Below are 15,985 nucleotides of genomic sequence, written 5' to 3'. Positions count from 1 at the left end.
ATCACCAGGGGGCGCTCTCAGCTTGCTGCACAGAGAGACAGCAGGGAAGCCAAGGGGCTGGGAGGAGTGGCCTCCCTCACAGCCTCACCTGTGTGTTGATACGGATGGCTCCGATGGAAGGGATCTCAAAATAGTAACCTGTGAAGGGAGGGGAGGCAGAGATGGACCTGGCTGGCACTGCGGGGATCCACAGCACAGGGGGTTCTGCACCCTGGGGTAGGTCTGCAGACCTGATTTGCCCCTCAGACTCCTTCTCTCTTTGGTACAACTTACCCCAGACTCATATATCTCTTTGTACTCCCTTCTGCTACCCTGTCCCTGGGATCAATGCTAGGGAAGGGGAGTGAGTATAATAGGGGCCTAAGGAAGTACAGCAGGGGTGGGGATTGGGGCAGAGACAGGGTGACAAAAGGAGCCTGAAGTTCCCCAGTCTAGGGCAGCTGTAATCTTCAGGGGCCACTTAGCAACCAGGCCCAAGTGAAGAGATAGAAACAGATGCAGGAGCAAACAAGCTAGGAGACAGATGTACAATGGACAAACAACCAGATGGGCAGAAAGATATTTGGTCAGATGGACAATTTAGACAGCTCACTGGATAGGCAGAGCAGTGGACAGCCACACTTATGGGAAGATAGACAGATAGTGAAAGGACAAACAGACACATGGATGGACAGCTGGCAGCAGGACATGGCAGGCAGGCCTCCTGGCCGTGACATCAGATAAGATACCTTTATTGGTGCAGGCCATCCACTGTAGTGGTGTGACATCATAGTTATGCTGCCCCACAGAGAAGGTAAACACACGTACCTGTGGGGTCTTGAAGTTACTGTTGTGACCTCTGGAGTATAGCCCTCCCCGGTTCTGGGCCAAGATCTGGGCAACCCCCACCTGGGCTGAGTCTTACCGTCCGATTGGGCCAATTGTACTTCTCAAAGACGTCTTGCACGCGGTCCTCACCGCCATCCGTGAACATCATGATCATCTTATTGCAGTTGGCCCGAGTGATATTGGACTGGGCAGGGGTGAGTGGAGTCAGGTGGCTCTCAGCCCCTCCCTAGTCCAGGGGCAAGGCTTCCCTCCCCATGGTGGGCCTGGCCCTTTGGCCTTCCTTCCCACAGCAGATGGTGCTATCTGTCCAAGCTGCCTGTTTGGCACTAACAAGGCCATCCATTTTGATTTCCCCATGTCACCAAGCCTGGGCCCTCGTCCGCCCCCAGCCGCCCATTTGCCCACCCATGGGGCTCACATTCTGCAGCTGGTCAAAGGCATACTCAAAGCCGGCCTTGTAGCCTGTGGTGCCCTTGGCCACCATGCCCTGTACAGCTTCCTTGAACACCTTTTTGTTCCGCACATTGGCCTGCACCAGGTGTGTGAAGCAAGACACAGGCTGCGCCTTCTCGTTGAACTGCAGGGACAATAGGGTGGCGAGTGGCCTCAGACTGGCCAGGGCAGGCAGCTGTTGCATGGGACAGGTAGGGGTGACCAGCTCCCTGGCTGCCTACTGTCTTGGTACTCACCGAGGCCACATTCACATAGTCATCGTCAGAGAGTGTGTCTAGCATCTCACAGACGGATGTCTTCATCAGCTTCAGGGTCAGGCCACTCACGCTGCCACTCCTGGAGAGGTCGGGCAGGGGCCATGTTGAGGGACCCCAGATGTTCTCCTACCCTACCCCCATGAGGTTCCCAGGCAGCAGACTCCAGCTCCAACCCTGCCTGCCAGCGTTGTTCACTCACACATCCACGATGATGACCATGTCCTTGGGTGACGAGGCCCCCTGGATATACCTGTCCAGGAGAAGCCTCAGTTAGGACTAGCCCTGCTGGGACCTTGTGGGCCTTTCCTTCCTTTACCCACATATTGATTCACATGTTTCTACTGAGCATCCACTGCATAAGCTAGACAGGGTCGGGGCACTGGGGAGACTATGTTTAATAAAGCAGACACTGTCTGCCAGGGACATGAGTGATCTGGTGCCTCAGCAAGTAAACAACCCCAAGGGGTGGCGGCAGGGCGTTGGTGATCCACAGAGTAGGGCAGGAGGAGCTCCCTGGCTTCAGAGTTTGTTGTAGCCTCTGCCCTAGGTGGAGACCCTAAGGGCACAGTCTAGCTGTGTATGGGATGGAAGAGGGAAGAAAAGTCATAAGGTAGGGTGTTTAGAGCTGGAATGGGCAGGGCAGGGGCTGCCAACCCTGCAGAGGACTTATCTATCCATGGGAACACCCCCACTGGGCTGATCTCTCAGTCCTGAGGGGGTGGGGGTACTGGGTGGTAGATGGCGGGGGGAGAGGGGAGGGGAGCAGAGGCAGCTGGGAGGCCTGCCTGGGTGATGGGATCCATTTTCCAGTGGCAACGATGTGTGAAATGAAAATTGGATAGAGCTGGCTGCGCCCTGCTCGAAGGCCTGGATATTGGGAGGGAGGGGAGCAGGCAGGAGAGGTGGGGAGCTAAAGGAGTGTCCTGCCCAGCTCCTATCTACTTGCTTACCAGGGTCTCCTTCGGACGTCATACAGGTCAATCTTCTTGGGGGCTCGCCATGGGGTAGCTGTGGGAGGAGAGAAGGTGAGGGGGACAGGCAGCGAAGGGTCCAATCCAGAAAGACAGGCCTTGTGGGAATGACTGGGTCACCGTAGCCCACTGGTTGGCCATCCTATCCCATGCACTTCAGGATGGAGCAAGGTAGGGTACTGGGTGGACAGGGGAAATGGCTGGCACCTACCTGGATAGTAGCGGGTGACTCCTGTGGCACTGCCAAAGACCTGCCACAGTAGTGTGGGGTCTTGCCTGCGGTTCTCAATGAACACGTTCTCCAGGGCCTCTGTCCAGTTGAGCTCATTGAGGATGACGGTGGCTGGGGGTGAAGCCGGAGGCTGGGGTGGGGAGCTCTAGGCTGTGTTTGCTGAACCCACCACCATGACACTCATGCCCAAGCCCCCTCTACTCTCTTGCCTGCCCAGACTCTCCCTCATTTCCTAGAGCCCAGCTGGGGCTGTACCATCTCCCCCAGGAAGATTTCCTGGTCTTCACTCAGTCCAAGCTGTCAAGGAATAACCCAGCCTACCCCTCACCTGGGCCCCACACAAGCAGGCAGGGCAGCGGTGGCTGGTGGCTCTTGGAGAAGGGCCGTTCAGGTGGCATGGAACTGTGAGCTGGGCCCCCTATGGAGCATTGCTGCCTGGAACTTGTGGCTGGTCCCTGGGGAGCTCACCCACTCAGCATGCACTCCAGGCCACAGCCATAAGAAAGCAATTAAGGGCCTGCTGATGGGGCTGGAATTATTCAGCTATTAAGCTACCTGATAAGCTGGAAGCCACTCAGCTCCATGATTAATCAACTGGGGCCAGGAGCAGGCAGGGGCAGAGGTGGGGGCTGTTGGAGGCAGAGGCAGTGCCAAGATCCTGCTCTGACATAGGCATGTATGTGTGCTTGTGTGCACGCACGTAGGCGTACATGCACACACACACAAAGCCTGCACCCCCAGCAGGTACACCTGCATGTTACCTATGTGCTTTCAACCAGGTGTGTGACCCCCCCCCCCTTACTTTTAAATCTACCTGCCTAGCAACCTGACTGCTGCCGTGAGCACAGGGGCATATGTGCTTGCTTATGCCTACATACCCTGGGTACCTACAGAAGGCCACCAGTGGGTCCTGTTCTCAGATCCCCTACCAATAGTTCCCCCCACCCTCCATTCCCAACCTTTGTAGTTGCACATGCATGATCCCCTGGCCATACCTACCCATCCACACCCTCACAGAGCAAGGCTCCTCTCAGACTACTGGCCTCCCACCCCTCAACCAGGGCAGCCCTAAATCTGCCCCATGTGAATATGTTCTCATGTGTGCTTATCCATGGACACTCAGAAAAGACAGGAGCGGGACACCTGTTGCTGCCTGTATGCCTTACCCCCCCCCCCGCCCCAAGAACCAATACTGCTTCTCTTCAATTTCCTCCATTTCCCTTCTTTCCAGGTCAAGCCCTGCCAACATCACCCCCAACACACACACTGGGTTCCCCATCAAAGACCCACCACAAGTGAGAAACAGAGAAGGCTTTGCTCTTTCCAGAGCAGATGGAGTCGTGATTTACAATTGCTCAAGGCTCTGCCCACCCCTGCGCTCCTCTGCTCCCCCTGCGTGGGGGCTCTGCTGTGTCCTGTCTGCTCCCTGAACTCTTCCTCCGCTGCTCTCACCCCCTTCTCTGTCCCCGTGGTTCCCCTTAACTGACCATAATGTGAAACAAGACCCATCTCTAGTGCTGGCTCTGCCTACTGCACACTATGTTATGGTCCTGTTCCTGATTTAGAGACTTAGTGAATTGAACAATTTTTATTTTTCTCTTTAAAGGAAAACACAGCTTTGGCTGCCCTGGGAATCTGCCTGGGACACCCACCCCTCACTCGACCTCAATCTTCCCAGTTGAGAGGCATGAAGCCCCTCTGGTTGGGGTGTCCCTGACTCAGGTCAAAAGCCAAGAGAAGACATTGCTCTGGGCGGGCTGTCCCTGCCGGTACCTGTGATCACACCTATCCACATGCATTCATTGAGTGACACACCGATGCAAATGGCCCCATCCCACAAAGGGACTGCTACTCCACCCCCTGCACCCACACCCACACCCATGTGCACACACTTTCAGATCATGCTGAGTTGGAAAATGGGGACCATGCCCCCTCCGGCAGGCGATTACAGATTTAATTAAAAGTGACACAGTAAATAAAAAACATATAAAATGTAATTTGTGTGGGTAGCGAGGGGTGACTGGGGAGGGCGGTGTGGCTCCTGTTTTAATTAGCGTGCCTGCCTGTGATAGTGCCTCTCGACTGGCTCAGGCAGGTGGCCTCTGGGCAGACTTTGGGGTGGGTGGGGGAGCATCCTTCTCTACTCCCCTTGAGGCTGCCCAAAAGGCCTAGCTGACCCCGAGGGTGGAGGGGGCCCTCCCTGAGGACTCTGGGGAATTACCTAGAGCCATGCAGGAGCTCTGGGACCCTTTGCTTTAAGATCCCTAGCACAGTGGGCCCCTGGGATTCTGGGGCTACCCCATAGGTGCCACAGGACTGTAGCAGACCCAAGAGTCCCTAGGGCCTTAAATTCTGCTGCTGGAGATCCCCATCCAGGTACTCCTGGCCTCCTCTCAAGAGCTTTAGGAAGTTCCTTCTCATATCTAACTCAAACCCTTCCAGTTATAGCACATGGTTTTTCCATTGTGAAAAGCTGCCCTCTCCCTGGGGCTTGGAGTCTCACCACTCTCTTCCTAATTCCCCTTGCCCACATCTGCCCCTGGCTGCTGTGTCCTGGAAACCATCTTTCTAACCCCTTTGCTTTTCTAAGGATCAGGGTGGTATAATAGGGTTGGTGTCTGTCAGTGAGGGCTGTCCCTTAGCCCCTGTGTCCATCTGATATGTGGTAGATTCTCAGTTATTTTTTAAAAAATGTATTTTTTTAGTTGTAGATGGACACAATATCTTTATTTATTTATTTTTATGTGGTGCTGAGGATGGAACCCAGTGCCTCACACATGCCTGGCAAGTGCTTCACCACTGAGCCCCAGCCCCAGCCCTTCTCAGTTACTTCTAATGAGACCAGGGATTGGGAGAGAGTGGCAAGGAGCTGCTTTGAGGGACTCACACCAGCATGTGTTGGACAGTGTGTGTGTGTGTGTGTGTGTGTGAGTGTGTGTGTTTTCATGTTCTATGAGCTGGAGACCATGCATGCACAGGAATGCAAAACTCAATTTTGTAACCTGCTGAGGGTTAGCATGAGGCTCTGACTATGAGCAGCTGGATGCCTGCATGTCAGGGAGTTTCAGAGGTGAACATGTGTGACCTTGGCTGTAGGGGATGGAGGTAGATGGTACTAGCCTTCTGTCTCCAGGGGCATGAGTTGTAGGCCTTGCACCCATGACAGGCAGTGAGGGCCGTCCCAATCACTCTGCACACTCACAGCCTTTGTAGATGTCCGTGGGGATCTGCACAGCTGTGTATGAATAGTTGACCTTGTTCTTGAAGTTTGGGTCCTCGATGAAGTCCAGTCTTAGGGTGCTGGTCTTGGACCCCCTCTCCACATCCTCACTCTCAGGATCATCCTGCAGAAAGTCCCCCAGAATTGTGAGAATTGGAAAATGGTGAGTAGGTTGGACAGGCCTGCAGGCAGGGGTAGGTAGGGAGGACCAGAGTCCAGGAGATAGGGGCATCTCAAGCATAGAAGCTATTGCAGAGACAAAGAGAAAGAGAGATGGAAAGACAGCAGGACAGATGGATGACCCCTTACCCAGAAGGCTTGTGACAGACTCCCACCTGTCCCTGCCCACCCTACCCACTGCCAAACCCAAATTCCAAAATCAAAACCAAACATCTTTGAAAACCAATCGGTGAAGGAGTCAGATAATGGTGCCAGTTAGAAGGAGCAGGACCCAGACTTCTGCTTACAAAGATGTGCCTTGAAGCCGGGTGTGGTGGCGCACACTTGGAATCCCAGCGGTTCAGGAGGCTGAGGCAGGAGGATCACATGTTCAAAGCCAGCCTCGGCAACTTAGTGAGGCCCTAAGCAACTTAGTGAGACTGTCTCAAAATAAAAAATATAAAGGGCTGGGGATGCAGCTCAGTGGTAGAGTGCCCTTGGGTTCAGTCACCAGTACTGCCCCCCAAACAAAAAATTAGGATGTGCCTTGTGCAATCACAGGGAGGCCTTGGCAGCCCATCCTAAGAGCTCTGTGCCCCCATACTCTCCACTGGGTTCCATCTATCTCCTGCATGGAATTCCTTTGGCACCATGGAGAGGGCCTTAGCACCATCTGGGACAGGGATACCACCCTCTGCAGCCGGGCATCTCTAGGAGGTAGCTGGGGGACAAACCTGGGAAGAACAGGGTGGGGGACTGCCGGAGGGAAGGTCTGCCGTGCCTGCTAGCAGTAGGATTGTAAGGGCCCCTGTTGATTTTCTAAAATGAGCTGCAGCCGCCTGACAGGTGCCAATTACAGCATCTCTCGGCCAGGCAGTCTGGGCATGCGCTGTGTACCCCCGCCCACCACCATAGGCTGGCAGGAGTGGATCCGTGACTATAGTGTGGATGCCACAGTCAAGGGGTGGGGGCAGAGCTTGGGTGCAGGTGTGTGAGCAGGGAGGGAAGATGGTAGAGAGTGCAGGGGAAGAGAGGGAAAAGCCAGATGGGGAGGCAAGGGAGAGATGGAGACTAAGGCAGGGAAGAGAGCAGAGATGGGGCTTCAAGCCCTGATAGGAGGAAGCCCAGGCAGAGGAATCCTCCACACACTCCTTTCCTGCCCCCCAAGACTCCTATGACCAGCCTTGGCTCAGTCTCAGCTCATATCATCTCCCCCATATGTCTCATAGGCTGCTGCCCCTGCTGCTCATTGTGTCCTGGGCATGTCCCTCTCTTTGTGTTCTGTCTTTAGGCATCGGCCCGGGCGGTGTCTTCTGGGGAAAGGATGACCCTGCCTTTCCACCTACCCAGATGTGCTCTGTTCACCGTGGGGACGTGGCTCCGACAGGCCCACAGCAAACACCCATTTCATCTCTGCAGGGTGGATTTTGTACAGCCAAAGTCCAGGCTGTATGATGCCCTTCCATGCTTCTCACCCAGTGTGCCACGCTCTGCCCACCCAGTGGGGGTTCCCTCAGAAGCCCTTGGGTGCTGGAGAAAGCCAGGGCAGGCAGCCGCTGAGCATCCAGGCCATAGCAGGGAGCTGGCGGCCTGTGAGGCATGCACCACTCATGCTCTGCTCGGGGGAGGGGGAGGCGCGGGAGAAGAAAGCCCCCGAAATGTCAGCAGCAGATGAAGGGCGCTGGAAAATTTAATCTCCCAACTTTCCCAACTAATGTGACATTTGGATTCTGTTCTGATAAGCTATCAGCTGGCGAACTTTTTCCTTCCTTCTCTTTCCCCCACCCCCACCTTCTGGCTGGTAATTTAAAAGTAAATGGTCTAGAAAGATCTCTAACTGTACCTCTGGCAAAGATTAAAAAAACAAAACAACACAACAAGCAGGGGAGTCGACAAATGTGTGCGTGCTGCTATTTATACAGGGGCCAGGCTGGGCTTTTGTCCTGGCTGACTGTAGCCCAGCCCTGCCTAGAGTAAGTCTCCCTGATTGAGGCAGTCTCTAGCCCCCAGCAGGTGTCCAAGGGGCTGGGGGAAGAGAATCAGTGATTTAGAACCAGGGGTTGGGGTCCCTGATGCAGTTGGGAGCAGGAAGTGAAGAGTGTCCTAGCAGGGGACTGGGTAATAGGCTGACCAAGGAGCCCCTCAGTACCACCCGTGAGCCCAGGGGCTTTGTGTGGTGGGCAACTGCAGTCTCCTGGTTTATATTTAATGCACTGATTGCTAAAATTACAGCCCGCTGCCGAGGGGGGTAAGGAATTAGATTCAGGGTCTAATTAAAGGTTCGCTCTTCATTTGAATTTCAGATTCTAGCTTTAATTTTAGCAACTTCTCCAGGAGCCACGGAGCTCAGCCAAGGGGAAGCACACCTGCTTGAGCCCACCCCCTCCTTCTAGGCCCCTGCCCTCCTTAAGGCTCCCCAGGCCAGCCTGGCACTGTGATCCCCCCCGGCAGGGACCCTTTCCAGCCTTCCCACCTCCTGGTGTCTTGGGATACTGCCTGTTTACCCCAGGAAAGGCCCTAGGCCCCCAGGCCTGGGAGAGGAAGACTGCATCTTGGGTCTTGTGCACCAGTAAGCACAGGTGGGTCCTGGGACACCTCTGTTTACAGAGGGGATAGTCATGCCCTACCACTTTGCCTTGAAGTCAGTCAGAGGGACTTGGGTCTTGACAAGTTCATCACACACTGTCTACTCCAAGTGTCTGTATCCTCAAGACACTCCTGTCTTCTCTGTAACCACCTCCACCCAATGGTCATACATCTTTCGCTGAATCCTCTGGTGATGGGGACCTCAGTACCCCACAGGGCAGCCCAAGCTGACTTGAGCCAGTGAGAAACATGGAGGCAGAAGGGCAGTGTGGCTCAGCCCTAGTGCCACACTTCTGAGGGGAGTGACTGTAGTTGAGCAGAGCCTCATCAGAAGAGAGGGCACTTGAACTGAGTTGCCTCTGCGCTGGAGTAAGACTGAGCTCAGGGCTAAGTAAGCACGGATCCTAGGGCCAGGTGTGGGAGGGGCCTGTACTGATTTGAAGCCTGCCCCTACCTGTCCACTTCCAGGAAACCCTCCCCATTGCTCCCTCTCCCGCAATTCTTGTCATATTCAGAGAGCCCCTCTCTGTGCCAGGATGTAAGCTGCCTTGTACAGTGAGGTCCAAGTACCTCCCTCCCTGCCTGGGGTGTGTGGGGGGAGCAGCCTGCTCCACACTGTGCAGTGGAGCCCAACTCATTAGTGGCCACAGAGACATAGCCTTGGAGTTGTGAGAGACAGGGAGTGGGGGCCTGTGTCACCACAACTCTGCAGGGATGAGCTCAGAATGCTTAGTGATGAATCTTAACACCCATTTTACATCTGACACCACAAAGTCCCAGAAGAGGGGGTGTGGTGCTGGCAGCCCACCATCCCTCCAACAGCATGGTGGGGGCACTCACCAGCTCAGCATCAGCCTTGGCGTCATAGTACATGATGTCTTCCTCCTGGTGAGGGGAGAGAGGCCTCAGCACTCACAGCTCAGGGGCTTGTGAGATACAGCCAGGAACCCCAGGCGGAGCCGTCCCCTCCCCCCGCCCAGATTAGCCCTCCCAGGGCCAGATGAGACAGTCCCAGGGGCCCTGCCCCCTACACTCCCCTGCTGGGAGGAAGGGTCAGACCCCCCTCTTGAGGTGGAGACCCTGACTGAGGTGGGACTGGGAGTGAGGAAGACGGGAGAACAGAGCCGAGTCTGGGCAAAAGCAAAATAATGACTTGACGCTGCATCTTCCAATTTCTTCTATTAAAAAGCCTGCTCATTACAGGCATGTACTTATTAATTATCTGTGATTTGTTGTGAAATGCAAGGGGGTTTACACAACAGGAGTGGGAGAAAACAAAGCCCGGCCTGTACTCCTGCCTCCCGGCCCTCACTGGCCCGAGCTGCCTGCCCGTCCTGGCCCGTGCCTGCCTGCCTACCGCCTGGGTTCTTGGCCATCTGCGCGTCATAATCACCGGCCACCCCGGGGACCCGTAACACAAACGGGCTAATTTCATGTTTAATGATCTTTAATCAGGACCAAGCGCGGCTGACAGAGGCCGCCAGAAGGTTAGCCTGGTGTCAGCAAGTGCCACCTGCTCAGGAGGGGCCTCCCCACTCTACCCTGGTGGGCTCTAAGGGTAGGGCTACTGTCTGAGTCACCCTCTCCAGGCGTTCCTCAGTCCCGTTTTATTAAAAAAAAAAAAAAACAAAAAAAAAAAACCCTGCAACATGGCCCTGGCAGTCCCAGCCTGTTTCTTTGTGACATGAAAATGGGAGTGGTAACTGCTCCCAAGGGCCATCAGTAAAGTAGCACCACATATGGAGACCCGTGCCCAAGACCTGGCTGGGACCCAGTTGCTGTGTGACCCCAGGGTTGGACCATTTCCTCTCTGAACTTCAGTTTCCTCCTGCTTCCAGGGGAGGCCTTGGTCATGGTGACTGCCCTTGGTGCTGAGTCTGTGGCTAGTGCTGGGGAATGTTTGGGGGAACAGTCCCAGGTTATCTCTCCCACCAGGGGCTCTGGGGGTACAAGCCACTGGCTGGATATGTTGGCTCAGTCCAAGCACTCTGGAATAGTGATTGCATGCCTGGCACCATGCTGAGGTACGACTACAACCTCCCAAGTGTGGCTTGAGAGGGTCCAGAGTCTGAGGTGTCTGCTGCATCTGGCACTTTCTCATAGCAGCCCTTTGACCTGAACATACATATAATTCTTAGGCAGGGAAAAGGAAAGCTTTGGACCCTGGATATGACCTAGCCTCTCATCTTCAACCTTGTTCATCCTGACCACCTACCCATTCAGGAAGACAAGCCCAGATGGGCTGGGTGGGGGGTGGGGCAGGGCCCTGGCTCCAGGGTGCCTGGCCTTCCCTGTGCTGGGCTCCGACCAAAGCACATAATGAAAGCTGACATTACATCAAACACAATAAGGAGTTTCGGTTGATGAAGATCATTCCTGAACACACAAACCCATTAAACTGAGGGGAAAAAAATATCAATTCAACACACTCGCAGGCGAAAAGAAAATGTGATTTGTTATCTAAAAGGGGGTTATAAACACGGCTCTGATGCTCTTTCCCTTCATAATGAAAACAGGCGGGCGCGGTGGGAGGACTGCAGATTGCAACCCAGAGCTTCACTCACCAACTTTTTAGGCAAACCTTTTGCAAGGACAGGAAAGGGCACCAGCAGGGGACTGGTAACTCTGAGCTCTCTCAGGCTGTGACTAGATCACCCCTGATTGCCCAGGCACTCACTTGGGCCACTTCTCTAGCTGCTGCAGTGCCTCTGTTTTTCGATTTGTCCTGCTGGTCTCAGCAGATCAGGTGTTAGCAGCAACAGGACAAAGGGGTAACATCATATAGAAGTCCCAGCCCCCCATATACTATAGATGAGGCTCAGAGATCTGTATGCTCTCCCTGCCCAAGGCTTGGATGCATATGGGGAGGACTCCTCCCATTTCTCCTGCTTTGATGAGCATCGGGCCATGGCCCTTCCTTGGCAGACAAGAACATGGCAGGCAGGATCACGCATGAAAATGCACTGTAAACATAGTTGTGACTACTAGGAGCTGGGGGTCTGGCAGGAGGGGCCCGGGGTCTGTACAAAACCTGAATGGCCACATTAGTGACTCCCTTTCTAGATTTTGCAACAAGGAAGAAGTGCTATTTAATGAATGAGGGCAGGGTCCTTGGCACAGGGTCCTGGGTTCAAATTCTGAGTGGGACACATGTGAGCTCTGAGCAGTGAATAAAGACTAAGGTAAAGCCAGGTCCCAGCCTGTAGGCTTGTGCTAGTAGCACCATGAGGACTCACAGGAGTCACCCCATCTCACCTATGAGGTGCCTGGTTAAATCATATAGCCTCTATGAGATCTCCATTTCCCATTTCTAAGTCAGGATGATGATGCCTCCTCTGAGGGTGCAAAGAAGACCAAGAACTGCAGAGCTTGGCCCCTCCAAGGGGCAGGGCTGACCCTACCCACGGAGGCCCCCTTGTGCCACTCCACAGCCCACAGGATGGGCTGAGTGTGTAAAGACCTCTGGATGGAGTGAAACAGATATCCTTAATGTCTGAGGTCCACACTGCTTACACCCATCTGTTACCTGATATTTTTTTTAGGGGTCATTCTGCTCAAACTAGGCAAGGAGTGGGGAAATCACCCCCTTTCCAGGTGACACACTTCATTCCCCAACATGAACCTGTGTACATAGATGACAGGTATGGGTACATGTGAGTATATGACACATCTGCTCCTGAGCAGGAGCTGAGCCCAAGCAGGCACCAGGAATGTTGGCAGCTGGGATACAGGGGGAGGAAGAAAGCCTGGGACAGGTGGGGAATATCAATTGTCATTGGGTTTGGTGCTCTGGAAGGTGGCTGCTGAGGTTGGCCAGACATGACTGCTGCCTGCCTACCAGCCTTCAGTGCAGGGCCTAGGCCTTCCACCCAGCTGCCCCAGTGAGGACACTTGGTCTTCCTGCCCTGGCTAACTGCCAGCTCAGTCCAGCCAAGAGGACTGTTTTCTGAGAGAGCCGTCTGTCACTAGCTTGGCAGGGAGGCAGGCAGTGGGCCCTATGGTAGGTCAGAACTCCAGGCTGGAGAGGCCACCTGTCCTATCCAGTCGACTCTTCTGGCCTGGCCCTGCCATCACAGCCCTCCATCTAGATTCCTCAGGCAGAGGCATCTTTACCATGACGCCCTCAGGCAGGGCTGTATCGTCCACATTAGACTCCCTAGGGCAGGGCTGTTCTTTTCATTTGACTCCCAGAGCACGGTTTCATTGTAGGTTCTGATGTTGGCCCTGAGGCCATGGGGCCAGTGGCCTCTCCTCCTTCCCCACTCATACCCTGGACCGGCTCTCTTCTGGAGTGGGGGAGGTTAAGTGGCACACACTGCTGGCATAGTGTGGCACTGGCACCAGGCATGGCCCAGCAGGTGGCCTATCTTCATCTGCCCTAAATGTTATGGGTACTAGAGCACCTGCTGCCTGTCTGAGGGACCACGGGATGTGCTGCTTGCTAATCAGGGCCACAGTTTCCCTACTGTCCAAGGATCTGGCCTGGCCAGGGCTGTGGCTACAGTTTCTCTGCCTCTACCGTGACCAGTTATATGTGGGGTCATGGCCTGGGACTAACTCTGATCCTGAAGACTCCAGTGTCCCCTAAGTCCTTGACTGGAGTCAGTGGGGTTGTGTGTAGGCTGATGTATTGTACCATTATTATCTGCTCCTCAGAGGTCTGCAATGTAGTCCTGCTATGTGCTATTGACACAGGGAAGGCCACTCTACTGATTGTGGAGTGAATTATACAGTGAATTCCAGGCTGGCTCCATAAGCAGAGCATTCCTTCTGCCCCAAACGGCATACCCTTCTCATCTCAGAGGTAAGAAAACCATTCCTCGTCAGAGTCAGTGGAACACCTGGTGGGGGACACAGGCAGCATGAATAGGTGGTGGACGGCACTGAGTCAGGTTCAATTGCTCCTGTCCTGGAGAAACTGTGAGTGGGACAGACAGGTAAGCCTAGTGAGACCCTAGTCCGGGTACTGAACTTGGTACCATCTCTGCTGGAGGCTTCAAATGGGGGAGGACTGTGGGAAGTGGAGGCCAATCCTAAGGCTTGGGCTGGAAAGAGAGGGAGGCTAGGTCTTGCCTTTTGCAGTAAGGATAAGAGCATCCTAGAGAAGGCCTGGCTTGGGGAAAGGGTCTGTCCTTGAAGTGGAAATATGGCTCAGCCAGGTGTCTCTCCTGAGTGCAAGGGAAGAACACGGCTCTTTGCCTGTCACCTCTTGAAGGTCATTGGGGAAGACGTAGTTTCAGGGGTAGATGGCTTGCCTGTAAGGAACAGAACACCACCCCTTCTCCAGCCTCAGTCCATGCACCCCCTGGGGTGGGCAGCTTCTGCCCGTAGCTCCGCTGCCAGCGCTCCTTGGCAGTCTGGGCCCTGCTGGTCAGACTATTGGCTAATGGGCCTACATTAGCAGTAATGCCTTACAGCCTGGCAGGCATGGCAGCTGCAGGGCTTCCTGGGAAGAGCAGTGACCCTAAAGCCAGTAAGGAAGGCATGACTAGAACCTCTTTACCTGAGTATCTCTGGCCGTGGGAGGGACAGGCTGGCAAGCACACTGATGGACTGTGGGAGGAGGGTGGGCAGCATCAGGCAAACAAGGGCCTGCTGGACTTGTGGTCAGTGCTGCCTGTGGTCATACCTAGAGCTGTGGCACCTCTGGTAAAGCTGGGGAGAGAGGGGCCATCCAGAGCCCACTCTTGCCTCATCTCAGGACAGAAGCAACCAGGGGCTAAGGGTGGGTATGGCAAAAGATGCATCCATGCCATCATCGACATGGCACCTCTAGCCCGGTGACCACTTCATTTGCTATGGCTGAGCTGATAATACCAATGTGAGCCAGTTCTTGGACAAATGGGGACAATGAAGCCATTGCTGTGAAAGTGGGTCTTTGAACAGCATCTCTCAGCATCTCCTGGGTGTCCCTAAGCCCCGGCCTTCCTTCTTGATAGGCCTCTTGTGTGTTCACACTGGCCTGGAATAAGCTGTTCTTGCCTCAGGGAGTGGCTGAAATTTAGGGGCCAAGGATCTGGCAGGACAACTTTGGGAAATTTTGGGTTGTCTGCAGAATCGAAAAGAGAAAATGTGTTTGGAGCCATGACCACCTCTTTGTCCCCATTTAGGACTTGGAAGTAGAGAAAGTTGGGCAGAGGGCAGGTCTTTTCATTCCCTTATTCCCTAACTCCTGTGCCTGATCCACAAGTCTGTCTGTGAAGGAGGGGAAGAATCCGATGGTTGGAAACAAAGGAGGGACTGAGCAGGAGCAGAGGGTCCTAGATGCATAGAGGACAGAGTGGCTGATGGACTGGGGAGAGAAAACAGCTTTAAAGGGAAAGGACAGATAAGCTGGGCTCCAGGAGGAATGGAGGGCCTTCTAGGCAGAGCTTAGCAAAGGCCCAGGACCAGGAAGGGGCTTGGAGTGAAGTGTTTGGTGTGGTGGGACACAGGAGGAGGGGAACGGGGAGCAAGGCTGGTAAGGGAGGCAGGAGCTGCCAAATCCTTGGCCCTTGAATACAGGCTCAGGGCTGGGTCTTGCAGGTAGAGGTGTCACACAGGGGTTATCTAGAGGTGACAGCTTGGTCTGAGTGGTGAGTGAGACCCAATGGCTGCTGCCATGCACATTTCTGATCAAGGGGCTGAGTGATGGGGAGGGAGAGGAGGGTCAGTCCTCAGGCTCCTGGGGAGGGGGACTGGTTCAGGTAGTCACTAGCTTATTTGTTTGTTCAACTTAAAAAGTCATCTGGGACTAGGGGGTATAGCTCAGGGGCAGAGTGCTTGCCGAGCATGCATGAGGCTCTGGGTCTGAGCCCCACCCCTGATCCTCTGTTGTGTCCAACCCCATGTGAACTCTGAGGGCAGCACTCAGCACCCATCAGGAAGGAAAGGAAGAAAGTTACTGGGTGGGCAAGACAGGGCAGGCTCAGGGGGATGGGGAACAAGCAATAGGGTTAGAGTCCTAGATCATAGGCATGAGCCCCCTGGTACCTGAGAGCCAACTATGAATTTCTGCCACCAACAGGTAAACTCAGGTAGGTCTAACCACTCTGTGCCCAGTTTTTCATTTGGTAAGTAGGGATAATAGCATGAGCTTATCCCTGGGGTAGATGGGCTTGACATGAATGTGCTTGGCCCATCTTACCCTCCTTATTGGTTCTTGGTTCCCGGGGCAGACTACCCCACCCTGCCCTTCCCTGTGTTTAGCAAGGAGACCACCAGGAGGCATAGCCTAGAAATAAGGAGCCCTGCCAACTGGTCTGGTCCCTGAGGGTTCTATCACCCCTGGCACTGAGGT

General features: G+C 54.4%; 1 protein-coding gene across 4 annotated transcripts in view; it reads right to left on the bottom strand.

Annotated features, from left to right (window-relative positions):
- Positions 1 to 15,985, bottom strand: part of Cacna2d2 (calcium voltage-gated channel auxiliary subunit alpha2delta 2) — a 134,718-nt gene that overhangs the window by 14,585 nt on the left and 104,148 nt on the right. For all 4 annotated transcript variants that reach the window (XM_046431869.2, XM_058574849.1, XM_046431870.2 and 1 more), the window contains exons 5-14: positions 9,547 to 9,591; positions 5,944 to 6,085; positions 2,721 to 2,852; positions 2,489 to 2,546; positions 1,738 to 1,788; positions 1,518 to 1,617; positions 1,247 to 1,405; positions 905 to 1,012; positions 729 to 807; positions 89 to 138 (exon numbers count right to left, since the gene is read on the bottom strand). In XM_046431869.2, the coding sequence (XP_046287825.1) occupies positions 89 to 138; positions 729 to 807; positions 905 to 1,012; positions 1,247 to 1,405; positions 1,518 to 1,617; positions 1,738 to 1,788; positions 2,489 to 2,546; positions 2,721 to 2,852; positions 5,944 to 6,085; positions 9,547 to 9,591 (924 nt within the window). The remainder of the gene's footprint in view (positions 1 to 88; positions 139 to 728; positions 808 to 904; positions 1,013 to 1,246; positions 1,406 to 1,517; positions 1,618 to 1,737; positions 1,789 to 2,488; positions 2,547 to 2,720; positions 2,853 to 5,943; positions 6,086 to 9,546; positions 9,592 to 15,985) is intronic.

Source organism: Marmota monax, unplaced genomic scaffold, assembly GCF_021218885.2.
Source record: "Marmota monax isolate L192 unplaced genomic scaffold, Marmota_monax_Labrador192_F-V1.1 WCK01_AAM20220418_F8-fsc00022, whole genome shotgun sequence".
Lineage (NCBI taxonomy): Eukaryota > Metazoa > Chordata > Mammalia > Rodentia > Sciuridae > Marmota > Marmota monax.
The sequence above is the reverse complement of the archived record's forward strand: the minus strand, read 5'-3'. Positions and strand labels throughout refer to the sequence as shown.